General features: G+C 38.9%; 1 protein-coding gene across 7 annotated transcripts in view; it reads left to right on the top strand.

Moving 5' to 3' along the window:
* The window catches only part of LOC110835994 (ubiquitin carboxyl-terminal hydrolase 48), a 243598-nt gene that overhangs the window by 166105 nt on the left and 56976 nt on the right, over nucleotides 1–20517 (top strand). For 6 of the 7 annotated variants that reach the window (XM_087349123.1, XM_087349129.1, XM_087349128.1 and 3 more), the window contains one exon: nucleotides 7232–7350. The exons of the other annotated variant lie outside the window; for it this stretch is intronic. In XM_087349123.1, coding sequence (XP_087205249.1) covers nucleotides 7232–7350 — 119 coding nt within the window. The remainder of the gene's footprint in view (nucleotides 1–7231; nucleotides 7351–20517) is intronic. 7 annotated transcript variants of the gene reach the window in all.

Genomic DNA, 20517 nt, shown 5'->3' with positions numbered 1-20517 from the left:
GTTCCGGCCTCCATATTCTGAATCAATTAAAATACTTGAATCTCCGTGTTATGTCCCTCAAGGCAGTTTTTTCCGAACTAGTTTGACAGCGGAACACTTTTAGGTGTTGAAAAATAGGAACAGCTCTCAGTTTTTATAGGTTGTACCTACAGATAAGCTAATTATGTAAATAAGGTTCGATTTCTTGTATACGACGTTTCAAGATATGAATGTTGAAGCAGAGTAAGAAACAATAAAAGTTACTTATTTGAAATCAATTTTTTTACCTTTTTAAATTAGAGATCAGTTTTATATTCGGGAGCGATGCTGATCGCGTAGCGAAACTGCTGTTCAGTGCTAATCAGCAGGACGACTATTAGAAGAAGTGAGAAGTTAAAGAATTAAAATTCTTAACTTAAATACAATTTAAATTGCACTTGAACTTTGCTCGACGTATTCTAGGTTACATTCCAGTTATGGAACAAGTTCTTGAGTTACATGTCATTATTTCAGACAGGTAGTCGCGATAAATTACTGCCATCAGATGTTTCTCACGGATCTCCAGTGTTCCGCGGAGCATTGTTTGAGAAACTGCTGTAAGGGATTAGTAGGAATTATGTGGATTTCCTTACTAGCACGACCATAACGACAAAGCCGTCTATACTGACGAAAGTCCATTCATGCAAATGGAGTCACAGTGGCTTAAAGTAGGCGATGCAGTTTTTCTTCCCAATCATCGTATAATTCTACATTGATAAGACGTCATTAAATGAGTATATACTCCTGTGGAGTATCTATGCTTTTGTTCAAATGCTTTCTCTGCTAATTCCAATTTCTGTGTTACGTAGTTTTTGTGTTTATTGCACGTAAAAATAAACGTACTAGTACAAGTATATTGTTGATAAAGCTAATTACAAATGGGGTAATGGATTGTTTTGTTTTTCGATTCATATTTGCCGTACCGAAAAAGTTTTCAGATACATGTTAATGAGATGTGTTTCATTTCATGTACACAGTTTTTTTTTGACGATGAACCATTTTGGAGCAAATGTATAGAGTTCGAATCCAGTTATGTGTAAATTGGACGACCAAAATAATACTCGCGTGGCGACTTATGGTGTGAGATTTCAGGATCTCACGGCAACGAATATGAATACTGTCTTATGGGATGTTATGCCGTGTAGTCTGGTAGAAATTTATCGACGTTTCAGAGTTACTTATTGCTTGCTGCGTCGTCAGGACGATTAAACGTTTGTAAATTTCTGCAACCCATCTCCGTCATCTCCTTTTGGTTTCTTCTGTTCTTACCTTATTTAATTCTAATCGTCGGTAGTTTCGGACATTAACCAGGGTGGATGGATAGACGTTACCTCTTGAAAACCCACTTTCTCCCCTGTAACACTGATGTCCCTATTTTTATAAAGAAATGAGACTTATAAGAAAATAAAAACCCTCCATGTAAGGGGTAATATAAGTGATGTGTTGATCCGATCCACAACATATAAATCTGTTATAAGGAATTTCCAATAAACAGTAGTACAAATTACTCTTGGGGACAGTTGTAAGAAATCTATTGTACTCGTACGTCCTTCAGCTGATAGGAATTGAAGATGGATTACAGAAAAGCGGAAGAAATATTGCAAACCGCAGCCATTTCATTACATTTTCGGCCCATGGAGTGGGCCATATGTCAAGATTCCAACTGACCACTTGTGTGAAAATTAAAGAATGTGCGTGCTGATTTATTAATATGAATAGATGGTCGTTGACGTCACATCAACATCGATTGGGTGTAGTTACAAGAATAAATTTCAATCGTATTATTAATGAAGAAAAAGTAAGCTGAGAAATTGGTTTCGTATTGTATTTGCTGTATATTGTTTGGATGTAGAAAATGTATTACCCTAGTGACATTTCATTCACACCAGATACAGGTATAGTTGTTATATATTTATGATTTGGCCCCCATAACCGAATTAATAATGGCTAATGTAACAGCGACGTTGTATTTAAGGTAATAGAAGAGACTTAATATTTTGGTTCCCACCTTCCATGCTTGTATCACATATTCGTATATTTTAAACGGAGTTGTGATAACTGAAGTGAAGCTAAGTGGCACGGAAACTATCGGTGGTTCAGCTTCCTAGGATCTCTGAGGTTGCTGTGTTTTGCTGTTGGTCTTGCTTACTCGGAACACGCATTAATCTCCATCGTTAACACATCTCTCTGCAGTCAATACCACGCAAACTTCCTTCTACACCCTCGTCTCCGTTTTCTGTCTAGAAGCTTCTTAATTCTTTTCCTTTAGCTTCGTTTCTCGGATTCTTTCTCTGTACGAGATCCAAATAATTCGGCCTCTCGGTCACATTTCATGATCACTGAACCAGTCTACGGAAATTTTCCATTTGTTTGTGTGTTGTTTGCAGTTAGTGAATGAGGTGAAAATTACAGTAACTTTTACTCTACACGTAATGTTTTATTAGGACATTGATTTACGAAAATTATATGGGTTGTACATGTAGCACGCGTGAGAAAAAATTAAAATATTAATGTTGTTAGTCGAGAGTTGAGTTTCATGCCGTGTAAATTTCACGTCTTTTTGACCATAGTATCCAATTGCTAACTTGCTTGGGAAATTTGCATGTTTATCATTATGGGCAGAGTTTTACCTCAGCATGCCTCACACAGCAAAATTTCCTCTAAATATGAATAAAGGACTCGTATTTTAACGGTGATATATTCTGCTTTGTAGGAGACGCGGTTTGAATTTAGTATCTTCGTGCACTGTTTATATGATGATTAGGTCCAGACGCAAGATTGCTACTGCAGAAGGGCGATGGTCTCTCCCTCTGTGGGTGGGAAAGTGTGTTTCTTCAATCTTGTTGAAGTTTTATACACGAGCCACGTCTCAATTATGCATAATACAGCTTACTAAACGCTGTACATTATTAACAAGAGACTGTCCACACGTTTGAGGCTTGCGCAAATTTAGCCGTTGAACCGTCAAAGAGATTTAGCTGTTCCTCTGCGCATTGGAGATGCTGTAGCTACTGTTAACACCTCGAGAATCGGCGTATCATTAAGGCGTTCCTGTATTTTATCGTGGGCCATACAAAGCCAGACTCAGTCGCCAGTTTGCTACACTTATTCCTTCCTGACAAGAGTTTCTTTTATTACCATTCCTGCTTTGTTTCCGGGAGGTCCCATCCTGAGATTTCGCCTCGAAGACCGACTGTCTTGACTGAGGGTTTCCGATTTTTCTCAGTACCTCCAGTCAAATACCGGAATGCTGGGATAGTTACCACTTCCTTCAAAATTCTTTAAATTTCATTATTAATTAATTATGCTATCTTCCGGCTTATATAATATTGGCTACTGACATCGTTGTTGTTAATGTAGCCTGCTAGGCTAATGGATATTTTACCTTATTTTGTAATTACTGCTCTTGGTAGGAAATAAGTAAACCTTTCGAGTTTGATCGGGAAATCTGTACAGCTTCTGGCGCGTAATATAACATTCAGACGGTCGTCATACTGACAGACGCTATGTTTTAGTCAGAAGTCGGTTGCCAAATGGTATATTATGTATTACAGTGTTGTGGATTGGACATAGAGGAAAATGACCCCTTCGAACATCTTACGGGGTGTGTGAAACAGCAAACGTTTACTTTAGCAACTGGCTTTTTGATCATACAGTATGTTGGAAAGGACATTGCGCATATTTAAACTTCCTGTAGCCGATAGTGGAATCTTCCCTTCCGAGTTTTGAGTTGCGAGTATTCGATTTTCAATCGAATTTTGTTTTAAATATTGGTTTTCAGGGTGTCGTTGGATCCAGAAGGACGTAGTGTTTTTGTATTAGCATAGTAATGTCAGTTCTCAAAGTTGTCGGTGTTTTGCCGAAGCAGAACGACTTTAAATGTATGCAGCAGCCTACTGAATGTCTTCTGCTAGGGTGAAGTAGGCTGTATAGTTCAGGAATAGATGGAACATCCTTGCGCCTGAACACCGTTCCGTGATGACGTATGCGGGATATGGAGATGCATTTACATTCAGTTCTTAAACTCGGCATTAGGAGCAGATTGATAAGTTGACCGACGTTTCAGCGGTGCTCAGTACCTCCATCATTAGGGAAACTTCTGCGAGACAACACAGCGTGGTATCCCAGAAGACTGGCGTCTTCATTAAATGTATGAATGGTACGGATACTAAATTTGATGTAAATCCATCTGTTATGTTTTTAGTGGTGCCGGTAATAGATGTAAAGTGTATTTACTCATACTGGAAGATCGGGTGTTAACGGCAAGGAATGGAGTCCTGTTTTAACAGGGCGACGTTCCATAGGCCATGTTTTGGAGTTGATATACTGATTGTGGACCGAGCTTGGCTTCCACACACAGAAGCATGCTAATTTAACTTTGTTGTGGGTTTGATTAATTACCGGAGTAGCTTTAGATCAGCTTCAGTGGACACGAGACCATCATTCCTCAACACTTAGGAGTTTAAATTGGTTCGCCGTATGTGGGCGAGAGACTTCATAGGTTGTTGTTGTTGTACTTTTGCCAATAGTTTCCCTGTACGTTCGTGCTGCTCAGGGGTGGGAAGAATAGAACCCGGAAAAAATTCAAACCAGCCCACGTTCGGCTGTTCTTCGTTAAACGCTAAGAAAATGAGGTTATGTCGAACCGACTGAAAGGATTTCGATTCAACTGGTTAAATGCATGTCTCATACTGGAAATTGTTGGGCGGATTTAAGTTTGGTTCGTTGTAGTCTTTGGATTTTGCTCCTTGTAGTCTCGTAGAAGTTAACCGACGTTTCAGAGGTGCTTAATGCCTCCATCATCAGGGCGATGAATGACTTATAATGCTATAGTAAATTGTAACACTGGAATACTGTTCGGCACTAAAAAGGATTATATCCGCTAACTTTGACTACTCATAACGCTGGTTCGTTCATAAACATTTTATCACATTTCATGACCTCGAAAGCTGTAATAATATCGTTGAAAATGACCGACTTAGTCAACTGCTTATCCGTCATTAAGGTTTAGGCTAATTTTAATTTAGCTTTAATAATTTATATCATAGGTCCATGTTTATGCATGAGCCCACGTATTTGAAAATTGAAAACGGAGAATGGGGTGGGGGCGAATGAGTGAGTTAGCCACAGATGCATTGTTGTGTGTTTGTCATTATGCAAATTTTAGGGTCGCGTTAATGTGCAATATGGAGCCATTATTTTTTATAATAACTACCATTAAGTGCACAAGTGGCATTTAGTGCTGTTCGTACTTGTACATTTGTACTTAGGCCTGTTTTCATGTGCTGTATTAGCCAGCGTTGCATGTAGGTTACAACTTCATCACAGGTTGACCTAGTGGTGGAATGGTCAGTTACTTTTACCGAGACGTTAACTGAGGAAATTTAGAAGATACTGTTAGTTGAGGAAATGCAGGAAAATTCTGTGTTAAAACATTGGTAACTTTGTGTTTATGGCTGAGTGGGGCCCACAGCCGGTCTTAACAATGTAACAACAAAATATCGGCACTTTTTTGGTATGGTAAGATTTAGAAAAAATGCAAGGAATATGATTAAGCACTCTTTTGCCAGTTTCTAAATATGCATTTGCAACCAAGTTTAGTTAACATCTAGTCAAACGAGTTAGGAAATGTACCCATAATGTGACGATTGTGGTGCATTTTCCAGAATTCGTCCTTTGACCTTTGCGAGTGGCATAGCTATGCGATTGATTAGGGATTACTCACGTTAAACGTGGTAATTATGGTACATATCACAGTCAAGTTAGCAGTGGTAACCAAAGTAATAAAGTTGAGAAGTGTCCGTGGGGATTACCCATCCAGAAACGCATGTAGATCTTAACGTGAAGTGCTCGTTATTATTGTCACATTTAAACCAAAATTAGAATATGCTGACACTTTTTAGTAAAACGCCAAAATATCAAATTCCATGCCAATACGTTTGGCCGATCCTGAGTTCTTACATGTAGACAGTCAGACATGATTAAACTTGTAGAATTTTTTTTCTTCAACTTTTAGTTACGAACGCGACGAAAATGGCTCAGGTACGATCGTCAACTGGTTATATAACTTTTGCAGCCGAAACACCTTCCAAATCCTTATGTACCGTACTTACATTTCTTGTTCATCTTCACACGTTTGACTCTCACCAGCTGAAACAGCGTTGTTACATAACCCAGGACTCAATCAGCGTCATAGCCTGAGTCTGGGGAACACTGGGCTATGTCCATGGAGCAGGCATTAAGCATTCAGTTGGTTGTGGCCCGTATCAGGCTGCTGCAGAAGGCCAATGAAACTTAGGCTCGTCATATCATGGCAATTAATAGGCGATTAGTGTTAGCATGACAGGGGCTGGAGTTGTTATCCCCCATCTGTGGTACTGCTGCTGCATTTAACACGTTGGCCGCCATATTGCCGCAAACATGTCCCCACACACGCAGCATTCAGTCTACATCAAGGCAAAAACTAAATAACACATCAATATACCCTTCCCCCAACACCACTCACTTCGTAAACTTAATTAGTTATGTGAGTTAAAGCGTTATTTAATCCTTAACAATGTGAATAGAAACTTATTTATAATTAAAACTCCCAGGAACTTTCAGTTTACTTTTATACGTCATCAATTTTTAACGTTGTTTGCCACTAGTATACTCGATGAGTAGGAATAATGGTATAACAGGAAGTTCAACTCGTATTTGTAATAAACTGTATGAAAAGTCTGACAATCACCGGGCTCATTCTGTATCAAACTTCGTGATTGTACACGTTTTCCAACATGAGTGATCCGGAAATAATGTTGTAAACATTATCCTCAAATAAAAATTAGTCTGATTATATAAGTGTTAGCGTAGTGAGCCATTTGCAAGATGGTATTGTTATTTTTTATTTCCAACATTATTGTACGCCAATTTTGAATCTATTATATAAGTATTTTTTCCTGAAATAATAGGACGATATCGCCAATAAGTAAACTATTTTTGGCATTTCTGAATTAATTAAAGGCTAATCTTACCTGCAGCTTCTGTAATTTCAATATTTTCACGACTCCATCTTATCACCTGCAACATCTTTTTCCACACTCTTCAGTTTAACCGTAACAAGGAGAAAATGACAGAAAGAAGACAGTAAATTTAATGACTACCGACAGGTATAAAGAACTTTGATGTTCTCGCGTTATTTGTAATTGATAATACAGGTTTTTGTTTGTTGCAGTAATCGGTTCGTGGTGGTAACAGAGGTCGAATGGAATAAGCTTCTTAACTTCTACTCGGTAGACTGCGACATCGTAGTGAGGCGAGACCTAGACACCGGCGTCCTGATAAGCGAACCTGGTAAGTGAGTCGTTGGGTGTAGGAAACGTGACTTTCTAAGTGATATGAACGGCTTGGCTGATATCTAAGTATCTGTGCAAAAAAGATTTATTCAGTTCGGTAGATTCGCTACACAAACGTTCATATTTTAAGCAGGTGTTTACTTTTTGGTCACATCTCTTATCGGAAAATAAACAAGTAACAAGTTCTTTTTGCAGTTTTGCCTTCTGTATCGTCGAATGTAGTTACAAGACGCTTTCAAATAGGGTAGGTAAAGCTGATGTCAGGGCAAGGGTTTGCTGATTATAGGTCGTTTAAATTTCAAGGTCATTTTTTCACGCTTATTTCTGCCGAATTGTAGGTTTCTGAATGGCCATACTCATGTCGTGTTGAGGTCACGGTTAAGTGAATGTCATATCAAGTTGACGGCTGTAGGATTAGATAAACCAAATTTGTTATACTGGACGCAAAATATCTGTAAACGTTTAATCCCTAGGGTCAGTCAGGTTATGGGAACCCTCTAATCTGAAGGATTTAAGAACTCGATGACATCTTCGGTGTTCAAGAATTGTAAGACTTTTGAGTATCTTTTGAAGTATTTTAGTTTCTACTTTGTGCTGCGTGGGTTAGTGGGATTGCTACTGTGGCGACGTCTTCTTCGCTAATGCCAGCTTCATGCAAATGATATCTTCTCCAGCTGCTAATGATCGTCATTAACTCACTTCTCTCTAAGCTTCAGTCTTTGGGGTGGGGGGGCGACGAAATATCGGCCCTTTCGAAACCAACTCGCTACTTCCACACGTTATCAAAATTAATACAGCATCGCCGAGTTTTTTTGTATAAAATCCTTAAGTTGATAATTCTGTTTCCTTCCATGACATTTTTTCTGCAAATTATGTTTAAATTTTCACATCAGCCTGAATTCTAAAACGGGCAATGGAATTAAAATCTTGTACGTAATGTACACTTATGTGTCATGAGATTCTTAAGTTTAAATAATTTATTTTAAGTTAAAAAGGACCGCAAGTTGGGAAGAATGACAGAAGGACGGAGAAAATACGCATTTAGCTTAAGGATTTGTATTCGCCATCAACATCTTTACTCAGTAGCTTACCCGTTCCCATTAACCCCTTAAAGCAGTGGTAATAATATGTACCACTACTTTAATAATGGACTCTGTATTTTTCCCCGCAGAATTTGTTTCTAGCTTTCATATGTTTCTAAGAATAAACAGGGATTATTTTCTTTAACGACGTTAACCCATTGATGTCTGCGCTGTAGACGTGTTTTTACTTTGCGGTAAAAACTGAATCCTTAAATATTATTCGGATGGACTTTAGCTTCAGAGCGAAAAAATATAAATTTAATAAATATTCGTAATGGTTTACATCGTTTTCTCTTCGTCATGGACCACAATTCAGAAATGTTATATGATTTTCTTCATTGTTCCGTCATTTCACTTTATATCTGTGCCCAGAAATTCTATCTGGGTCTAAAGAGGAAGAGAGTGAGACGGAGGCGGAAGGCAAGAGAAGAGGAAATTGTGGAGAAGAATACAAGAAAACAAAACTTTTGTTTTCATGTCGTCTCGGTACTAGCTGACCCATGTGGTTCATGAAACTTTGACAAATCTGACTTGGCACTGAAAAATGCGTCAAATGACAGCAGTGATCTCTGAAACGTCGGTAAACGTTTACCAGAGTACAGGGCGCTACAAACCAGAAGACAGCCATCGCCGATGTGTGTTGCTTGTTTATATTATTCACAATTGTATATGGCTCCCAGTATGTAATCCCGCGTAGTTCAAATGAAATTTATAACAATACTTTATTTCACCTTGTCTACACACTAACAAACTTGTTGTGCTTCTGGCAAGATAAAATTGTTACAGGATGTTTTATGACCGGTAATTTGTTTTTATTATTGTTTGTATTCTTTCTTTCTTTTTTCTAAATGTGACATTCGTGTTCGTTGAAAGACTTGGATTCGTTGTTAGTCCATTATTCTACGATTTCATCTTTCGAATAACATATAAATAGCTGTTGTGCCTATATAAATAATCCATTGGGCGTCATATAGAAAATAAATTACACGTAGCATGGTTTAGCCTACCGCGGCTTTGTGTAATAAATAATGGTCTCAAAGAAGCACCTGTCCTGACTCGCGTAGCCTTGGGTACTGGTTCCTGGCCTGTCGTTAGAATTAGACACGGTTTGGTGTCGGAGCAAACAAGGTATTAGCATTAGAGACATGGATGTGAATTATTAGATTAATATTTTAATGTGGGTTGTTGTAACAGTCTCTGCATGTTGTAATGGATACTCTGTTAGAATGGGCTTTTAACCGACTACCTGGTATTAAGTTCTTAATGTTTTCGTGGTTGGTGGGAAGTATTTCATCTACAGGAATCATTAGCGGGAATGAATCGGGAAGGTGTGTGAATGTTGCGTGGGTAAGAATATGGAAGGAAGCGGTAGGACCGCTCGAAGGTGTTAGTTCAGTAGTTGCCTAGAACGACTGAGAAAACCACGAGAAGACTTAGTGGCACAGGTCAGGCGAGATTCAGATCTGGTACTTATCGCTACGCCAATTTCTATTAACGAAATCGCAAAAACTTGCCATTGGTCACAAATTTGCCCTTGAAACGAATCATCGAGTTTATGTGGCGCTCATTTTAATGTACTTCGCAAATGACCGTTAAACTTCTATGCTTTTTTTTATTTTAACCTTAAAATTTGTCCTATTCAAGGATTTAGCTTGCAATTTAAAATTCTATGCACATTTCTTGTTTACTGTATCCTGTTTAACTCAAACAAGATTTTGACTAAGGTATCAGCTGTTAATCAGTGATGTTGCGTTGGTTTTTATGTGTCCGTTTACTTTTAATTAGGCCGTAATTTGATGTCTTACCATTTTTATTCGCAGTTTATAATCTGTAATCTGAATGGGCGGTAAACGACTTCTGCAATTGATGAGCCGTTGTTAAAATTGTATGGATCAACACTACTAGCAGAGAAGAGAATTTGGGAAGCTTTTCGTTGTGTGAATTTTAATTACCCTGTCACTTTCTGTCTTACGTTGAAATAGAGTTCTCAGTTTGCAAGAAATGTAAACACGTGAGAAAGGAAATTACCCTCATTGTAATTTACCAGAAAAGAAGTAAGTAGAATTAGAATAAGAAGTAGAATTTAGGAAGATAGAATGAGGAAGATGAACAGAAGGAATAATGCTGAGTAGAAGAAGAATTGAAAGTAAAAGAACAACATGGGTAGTAAGAAGCCTAGGGATTCGTTTGTTGAATAAGGAAGCTAGAAACGTAAACAAATAGACCTCTTAATTGAATTAAGATAGATTGTTGCAGCAGGTCTATAAATTTTGATTAATTGGTTATAAAATAAAAGACGAGTCTACGAAGAGAATGAAAAACCAAACTTGCATACATGCACAAAACATTACGTCACAGACAAAGAGCTAATTTGAGGATGAAGGGCAGTCGCCCTGAAAATGGAGGCATTAGGACCTATGAAATATTGGAAAACTTCTACCAGACTGCACGGCGCTACAACCCCAGAAACCTCGCTTATTTAATAATGGCGCGTTAAATACAAAAGCTACATGTCGGTGTACGGTTGATCGTAAGTGATAAATTGGAAAGAACGTGGAGGTAAACAGTTGGGTCCTATTTCAGTGTAGGCACACTGGAACGTCTGAATAAAATAACGTGAGAGTTCGACTGGATAGTCAGACTTTATCCCAACTTCTAACCTTCAGTCTATAACTCAAACAGCTGATTTGTTATGTGTGTGTGGGAGAGAGAGAGAGAGACTGATTGCACGTGAGCCAGTCACTGCATTGCGTAGAAATGACTGAAGTCCATTATTTTTGAGTAGTGACTGTGCTTATTTGATGTACTTGAGTAATTGCCTCCCGGACAAGTCCAAGACTTGTACAGGTGCTCAGACCCTTTATGTTGTGTTCTCGCACCCCGTCGTCTTTTGAAATAACAGCAATTCATCATCATCGTCAGTTTCGTTCTGGAAGTGTTGTGATAAATCGAATCGGAAAAATTAGTATTTTCTGTTTGTTCCGTCTTCTCGGGTTCTTTTGTCGCCACGGCACGGAGCGTCCTCGTATTACGATGTATAAGACAGGTTGGAGGTAATGGAAATCACGTGGATTTAAAGTCTTCTTTAAGTACTATAAATCAAGACTAGTGTTTTATAACGCGCAATAGCTGTCATAACATACTGCACTCTTACGCATGGGGTCACAGTATCGAATTGTGGTCAATTAAAAATTGTTTTTTTCATGCAGCTGCCATATTATTGGTACATTTATGCGAACTCGGTTATGACTGTTGGTGCTATATAAGCATGGAACTTGTTGAACAGTTGAAAGACAGATGCTGAATGAGGACTTTCTGCCGTGGGATGAGTTTATTTGAATACGCATGACACGAAATTATTTAAAATTTAAGCTGTAGTAAATTTAAGGAAAAGGGGGGGGGCGGGGGATCTCACAGAGATATCCGTCTTCAGCTGCTGTTGATAAATCATGCAGTCGTGACAAATATTACTGGTAGGAAACTGTCCTGTCACTTTTATGCAGTTTCCCCGAACAGCGTGGAGTATTTATATACGACTGCTTGAGTTAGAAACATCACAAAACCTCACATTTCTATGTGTCTGTCTGTATGTGTATCAGTTTGTCTGTGTGAGTATTTATTTATCCATCTTCTTCTCAATTTTTCTCTTTATTGGGCTGAATTTCATGAAAATTAATATCAACATCAAACCACTGGAGTCCTCCAGATCTTTGTACTTTGAAACCATAAAACTAACATGGAAGTCGTCTGTGCTTGACTGGTAAAAAAACATCGTGAAATTTCTAATGGTACAGGCATGCATGAAAAATACGTCTTTCAGTCATTCGAAATGTTTTAGAATGGGAATATGACTGTCTTCTGAATTAATCTATACATACATTATCCCACTTTCAGAGAAAGGTTTCTGGACGAAGGAAACTAAACAAACTTTCACTGTGAAGTCCTTTTTATTGTATTGAACTTAGTTTCAAAGTGTAGTAGGAGAATCGTCATTCTCACTTTTAACTCTTCCCTCTGGTATCAGAATATCTCCCCATACCGTACAAAATCGACTATAAAGGAACGTCCCTAAAGTGCTATACAGTGTGACCACGCGTTCAATGGCTCCCATAGCAATAGAGTAATCGAACTTCAATGGTTGTGATTATCTTTTGTCGTCTTATAGTTCTGTTGCTGATGCTAGCAACGCCGATATTGTCATACGTATAAAGAGGCCTGCCTACTGTTTCTATTACGTATTAGTTTCTGCGTGATAGAAACATGATAAGTATAGTATGAAAGAAAACAAATAAAATTATGCGATTAGAAGAAATATTTGAACATAATCCTTTTACTTTGCAGACAGGCAGTAGTAGAGGATTAACCGAGTTGGTTATGCAGCGAGGTTCTTGATTTGTACGAGGCTCGTCCACAAAGTAAGTTTCCCTGGGGCCGTTTACAGAAACAAAACACAATTTCATGGGAATATTTATTGCAACAGATACAGCAAGTGTCCAGCTATTTTTCAACATATTCGCCACCGGAATTAAGACATTTGTCATACCGTGGGACCAACTTTTGAATACCTGTGTCGTAGAAGTCTGCCGCCTGGGATTGGAACCACTGTGTGACAACCATCTCCGCCTCTCTGTCATTCTCAAAACGCTGACGCTGACCGGACAGGAATTTCTTGAGGTGTAGGAAAAGATGGAAATCACTGGGACCGAGGTCCGGGCTGTAGGGTGAATGATTAAACACCTCCCAGCTGAACTCCTGCAGGAGACTTGCTGTCCGTCGAGCCGTGTGCGGCCTAGCGTTATCACTGACCGCACTTCACAGTCGGCGGGAGCTGGAATAAGAACCTCCATCTTCAACAGCTGCAACGATGCTACTGTGAGAACGCGGGAAGTGCCGTTAGTGCAAGCGCCATGTTACGTCATTGCTCTATCACTTACGCACAGTCGCTTCGCGCAATATAAGGTTTGCTAGCTGTGGGACGAGTGGGAAACTTACTTTGTGGACGCTCCTCGTATTTGACAGGTACCCGGTTCGAATCCGCGGCTAGTTAAAGGCTATTATGATTTTCGTGTTTTTCCTGTTTGTTCATATGGATGCTGAGAAAGTACATTCAGTGTCTCCTCCTTCTTCAACTATTCACCATTCATTGTATTCATGATTATCTCCGTATTTGATTCGACGCAGTATAATATTTGTAGACATACGCGGGCAAGGAGTGATCAGAATGCCTTGGCCTTATGCTAGAAGATAAATGATAATATGCCATTCTAAATTACTGTCTACGTGGAAGAAGAAACATTGGTAGACCTCGTAAATTAGAGTGGATAAGGTTTGAGTCTATATATGAAGAGGTGGAGAAGATTAAAAGGATAGCAAAGAAGAGAATTATAAGATAAGGAGATTGAAATAAGGAGTGTAAGGAGAAGACGATGAAAACAAGAGATCAGGCATTATTTTCTGAAGCATACACCAGACCAGCATGATAATTGAGCCGCGTGGTTTACCTCAGAGACGGATGCAAGGATGTGGGAGTTAAGTATCGTTAGTGCAGGCTCTCAAGTCGCTGCCCCCCCCCCCCCCCAACACCACACCACTTGCTGACTAGTAATATCCTCACGTCCGTAGTAACATGTCAGGAGCGGGTTTTTGGCATGCTATGATTAACGGCGAAAATTAATTAGGACTGACCCTTACACACATTCGCCTTCCTCGTCTTCCACCCTCTGCATTGTATCCCGGCATGAGTGACTTATAAGACGTCTTGGAAGTCTTTGCACTAATTGCGCGTTTCGGATAACTTAGAAGTTTCGTTGTTAAGTTGCAACGAGCAATGCCATAGTTGTACGCTAACAACGTTGTTGGTTGTGGTCTTCAGGTGGTTACAAACGTTTCTGAAGAAAGTATTTCCCCCCTCCACTCCGTCTTAAGGATGAATTGACTTAAGTTACTCCAAAACTGTACGGTGCTTCGGTTTTCGTGACTGTATTTTAGGTGTCATTTCAACACTGAGACGCATAAAGTAGCCGTATTTCTACCGCGTGTTTACCATGCTTCATAAGATTTGGTAAAGTTAAGGATTGGTTTGTAATGCGTTGAAACATGCGATTTCTATGAACTCTTGCCGAACATCGCTGGCATTCTTATTTGTGAGCTACTGGGTTTAAATTTAAGCCCGGAGACCGGATATCTCGACATATTTTTCGTGGTTTTGCTTAGTTATCTTTGCAAATCAAGAACGGGTAAGAGCTGTACCCACAAATGATGGCATGGCTTGTATCACAGCTTTTCTAAAATGTTGTTAATCTGTGACAATATTCTTTGTATTGCAATGCACATTAACATTTTATATACCTCACAGAAATAATTTATGAACGTTATTTACGCATATATAAAATTTATACTTATAATGCGATACGGTGTTCCGTGATATGTGTAGAGCTATATTGGCAGTTGTGAGATGTGATATTTTCTTGGTGATGATGATATCGATGTTTCTCGAAAATCTTAGTTGCTTAGCTGTGAGGTCAACTTCGTAAGACCGTGGTTCAGTCTTGTCTATGTTCTAGCACTGTCTAACTACTCTTCATCTAACATTGACACTGCCGCCTCACATTCCGTCCAGCCCCGATTAAGACAAAACGTGTTATAAACAGTCTTAGGAGATTGCTCTGCAGTTGGTGTGATGGCTGACATAACATTTAAAGTAAATAGAATTAATGAGATGAAGAAAGAAATTAATTGATTAATTTACCCTTTAAAGTTCAATATGTGTGTGCGCTCGCGTGTGTCTTATCTCCTTAAACAATCAACAACTTTTAATTTTGCAATTATGTTTCTCGTATGATTGTCACTGTAAATAGGAATCACTTCCTTAAACAGGATTAACGAGCGAATCTTTGTAATATACATATAATAATTGTTTCTTAAACCAAAGAGGTTTAGTTAGATGGATCAGTTGAAATGTATTAGCGGAAACGCGATTGAGAGAAAAACCATGTAAATTAATTTTTCAGAAATATTTGTGAAGGTGTATAGTGGAGTGAAGTGGTTCAGTTTATTGTCATATTTTCGGTTTTGATGTTATGGCGATGGACATTTGGATTTAATTATGGTGCTTTGTTTGCATATACTTGTAATTTGTGTCCTTACTTCAAAGTAAGATATCTATTTGAAAATATATTTATACATAAGAGTTGAATTACTCGAATATGTAACTAAATATTGGTTCGGAATTCGTTAATCCGAGTAAATTGTAAGCTCGAGTTAAGATTAAACTTTGTATCGTTTCTCGCTGAGTTTGTTATAATAACCGTGTGAAGTAACAGTTTTTGAAAAGACGGCAGTGAAATTTAAGGAATTCGCGTGGACTGAACAAGAATATCAAGAGGAAACCTCTTGTGTTTTTCCCCCACGTCTTTTAACTGGGGAAGGAATTCCTTGCACCATATCCTTGTCGTCTTAAACTGAAATAAATTCTCGTAGTTCTAAAACAGACCCTTGGTGGAGGTAGCGTATAGTCTTCTTCAAAAGCAAGTGGCTTCTACGACACTCTCCGTAGTAGTTCGTCCATCGGTTTTGTCACGTGATGGCAAATACCGGTTTGCCATTTGATTCAAATCTTTACCCTCTTTTTATAACCGCAGTGTTTGGAAAACATTTCGACATTCTGACTAAATCGTCCGGATTTCCACAGAACATTGAAACATACTTTGATGATTTATGAAGGAAATCTTCTTGCAAACTTAAGTGCCTTATACTGATAGCAGAATCCGTAAGTTTAACGTCGGTACCACGATCCAACGGTCGTTTTCATTTCTTTCCTATCCTTGGGATAAACCTTAGTATTATTCTCCCACGTTGTCTTGTTCTTCTAAGTGACTGCTTTCTAAAATATTCCCACTCTAAATTTCTTATTGCATTTCTTCTTTCTCCATACGTGTTAATTATCCAGCCTTGTGAACGTTCTTGATTTTACTGCCCTGTCAGTGTCCTGATGCGAATCGTAAGTTACTCGTGATTTGTTGCCTAATTCCTTCGGCCATTTTGGGTCCGAATGTCTTCTTAAGCACTCTGTTTTCTGATAGAATTTCACCGACCATTTTAAGGTGACTCTGACTGTACTTTAAATGGACTGAATTCTGTCCGAGAATAACAGCAGAGTTGGTGTAGTGGGGTTACAATGCCACACAATAATTTGGGTTTGTATTACAAGAACCCGCTGCTTTGAATTTAACTGTAATACATGGAGTTCTCTGGCTAGGCGGTATAGTCGGTCCTTGCACCATTTTCGTTTTCTAATTATCTCAGTTCCCTATCGTACGGGCTGTTATGTATGTGTGCTTTTTTTTTTGGAATAGAAGGAAAGGGGTTTTGGTGTCATTCTAGAGTTTTCTTGACAGTGGTGTATAGGCATTATTGCCATACTTTTCTCGGGCGTTATGCGTTGACTGTTGCTTACAAATTTAAACATTAAAAATATTGTAATTATAATATCCGCTTTGTTTTAGAAACTTTGCTACGATGTAATAGGCTGCTTACTGTTGTCTTCGCCAACCGAATATTTTTCCCTCAATGTAAAAGACCGCATTTCACTTCTATGTAACTTGCGCTGTTGATAAAGTGTCGTTAAAATAATTAAGGTTCCTGAGGAATATTTACATGATCTTTAACTGTATGTACTGTGGTGGTAACGTGCGTAAGATAGTGTATGTCTACAGGGACTTAAGGAATAGAGGTTTGCTGAGAGGGCTGGGGGAGAGGTGATCACAGATTTGTGTAATTAAGTGCTGGATGTGGAATGCTAGGTCATCTTAAGCAGTGGTGCATACCGGGACCTTGACTAGACAGGATAAGACGGGAGTTGCAAGGGGGAGATTAGTTACACATGATTGTAATGGAAATGGCCAACCGCTGTGACAAATGCTGACAAGTTGCTCTGCTCGTGGTACAAGAGACACTGAGAATGGACTTCGTAATCTTATGTATCTCTAATTACTCCTATTTAAAAATTCATATTTGATTATTAGAAATGATGCCGTTTTAGACTGCATAATTAAATACTTGACACTGAAGAACAAACCGGTAGAACAGATACGTTAACACTAATCAGTAACTTAAAATTTGGAAAAGCGCATTTGCGGAAAATATGTTCTGCATGACTGAAATACACGTTTCACTGTTTACCCTCTGCTCGCTACTGTACTATCCACAGTATTTGACCTCCTACCGCATTTTGGATGCTGTGTATGGCTGCGTCTCATCAGTAGGAATTCAATTACAGGCGAGTTATGCACGCACAGAACAAACTATAAACTAGACATGGCGAGGTAATCAGAAACAAAAACGAGACCTCTCCCGCACGACAAATCTCAATTATTATAAAATTAATCTGCTTTACGTGATGTTGGCAAGAAAATTTAATCCATTTGCGAATTGAATTCAAATGTATATTTAAAGTAACTTAGCTTTATAGTTGATAAATGAATGTTACATTTCGAAGAATTATGTAACGACCAGTGTGTTAAAAACAGATTGAAATTTGTTTATATAACACACACTTCCAGTTATTTGGACCGGAAAGCTAGCAAAATTTGAATTGAGTTCTAGTCTTTATAGTTACTGGATGTAACTTAGAAAACGAGAACGATGAAGCATATTGACAAATTGTCTTTTAGTACGAAAATATTCTTACAACACATACCATTGGCCCACATCTCGAGTCGACTTGACGGTAAAAATTTATTTTCGAAAGAACTTTCCCGTGCACTGCAAATGATCGAATAGCACCCAAGGCTGTTTACGGATTTTGTGCTGGGCTGGTGCTACCGTATGAGGTCAGATCGAAATTTCAACCGAATTTTAATACAGCTCATGAATTCGGAAATATTTTACGTTCTTCTGGGACGTAGCGCCGTGTAGTCTGGTAGACGGAAGGAGTAAGATCTTCTGAAATGTCGGTCAACACAGACAGTAATCTAATGCAAATTTCTTATTAAACTCCGTAAGAAATGGGTTTTATGTCGGCTGCTCACTCATTGTCCCGTACATTTTAGTAGAGAAAAGTTAGGTCATTAGTTGCAGCTCGAGATAAATTACAACAAATCTAAGGAAATTTAATCCGATTTTTTATTTAATTAGAAAAAAATAATTATAATGCGTTGAACTGCTAATCCCCGCCGTCTTTCTGAAAGTTTGTAGCTCACGCAACATACGCCATTTTTCCACCGAACACCCCTGACGTGAAGTTCGTTTTTGCAGACATTAATCTTATCTTAGGTACACGGTAATGAAATCACACCAGCATTACAGATGTAACAGGCATTCCATATATACGGTAATTTGTAAACACAAAGGGAATAAGAAAAGCTTTGCGACGGATTCGTATTGGAAACATTTTCCCTACAGCGATAAATAAGTTATTTTTACTGGGTTGTAGCGAGTCAGAAGAAACAAAGTGTCAAATATTCATGTGTAGAATTCGATTTCAGGTCAGCTCTTGTCTTGTATCTGACCTCACGATGGGTCAGTGCATGTGTCTCTTGTATGGTTTATTGCCTGCCTTGTGTTTGGGCCATTGTTTTCCCGTAAGGTTAATATAGATGTGACATGCGAACACGTGTGGTGTCATGTATAAGTTGACTGTGATATTCTGTTAGAGAATCTATTGAATAAGGGCATTAACAAAAGAAGTATGAAGATGGCTGTCTTTTGGATTGTTTCTTCGTGTAGTCCGGTAGAAGTTCACTGACGTTTCAGACGTTCTTGCTGCCACCATCATCAGGGCGATCTCATGTGGCCTGTAACTTTTTCCTTCGATTTTGCTTTTCAGTATTGGTGTTGGGAATCGAACTCAGGCGAAGATGGTAATATCTGCTTTGAACGTTGTTCACAAGGATTATATCCAAAGGCGTCAAGTCTTGTATCGGCTTCATCTGTTGTCTTTTCCAACGTAATGTTGAGGAGAGTAACATTCAGGATGCTTATGGCGAAATGAAAGTGAACGGAGGGGGGTGTTAGGGATTTGCAACCCTATCCTCCTTCCAATACCCCCCACCCTCTTGTACCAATTACTGCAAGGATGTTACCAGCCCTCCTCCCGTCTTCTATCTTTTGGCTCGGCGTTTTTTTTTTCGTCTTCTCCGTTTCCCTTTGCTACCGTTTCTCTCATTCCGCGTGTGAAAATCTCGTTTAGGGACCGGCACAGGGGATGAGAGGGTAAGAGAGATGTTGAAGGGGATGTCCTTAATTACTTTCCCAATAAAATAGGAAGAGGCCCTGGTCATTGTTTCCGGTCCTCTATTGTATTCCTTTGTTGCGGTGTGATACGGTTCCTGTGCATCGTCATATCACACAGTGGACCCCGAGAAATGTCCCCATCTGCAGAAGTTTTTGTTTCTAATTTTGCATGTCGCGCTAGTTAGGTCTCTTGCTTCGTACGTCAGTAACAGTATTCACTTTGGCGTTGGGTAGACTGATTCTAAAATATGTTCAGTGTTTGCAGAAGTAATTCATATTAAGTGACTGTAAATTTAAATCTCGTGGACAAATTAAATATAGCAGTCGATTGGCTAGTGTCCCTACTTTTTTATTCTGAAGACCCCGAGTTCAAATTTCTGCTCGCAAATCGGCTCCTTTAATCTAGGTTTGCTTGAATTTTGTCAGTAAGTGGATTATAGGGTTGTGTCTTCAAATAGACCATGACCACCTTCGAGGGTAGCCCAAAATGCATTGAATGAGCATTCGCGAACCAAGCGCGGTCATTATGAGTTGGACGCAGGGCTGACTACTCACCGGCAAACGCCAGCTAAATATTACACACCGTGGAATTTTTTCGGGCTACTGTGGACACGATAGCGGGTTTTGTGTTCCATAAAAGACGGCAGTCTTTTTTATTAGCTAAGCGATTCTCCTGAAGAGGAACTCTGTTCAGTAGAACTAGTTAATTGAAAATGTGAAAATGCACATTTGTCGGAGACTCTAACCTTTGAAGACAGTTATGTAAATATATAATTTAAGAATTTTTACGTAAAATACGTAACTGATGTGTTTGTTATTCATCTGTGAAAGTATACCCTTCAAATTGTGAA

This window comes from Zootermopsis nevadensis, unplaced genomic scaffold (assembly GCF_977971745.1).
Source record: "Zootermopsis nevadensis isolate Lab colony 2312 unplaced genomic scaffold, Znev_1.0 Znev_ptg000015l, whole genome shotgun sequence".
Lineage (NCBI taxonomy): Eukaryota > Metazoa > Arthropoda > Insecta > Blattodea > Termopsidae > Zootermopsis > Zootermopsis nevadensis.
The sequence above is the reverse complement of the archived record's forward strand: the minus strand, read 5'-3'. Positions and strand labels throughout refer to the sequence as shown.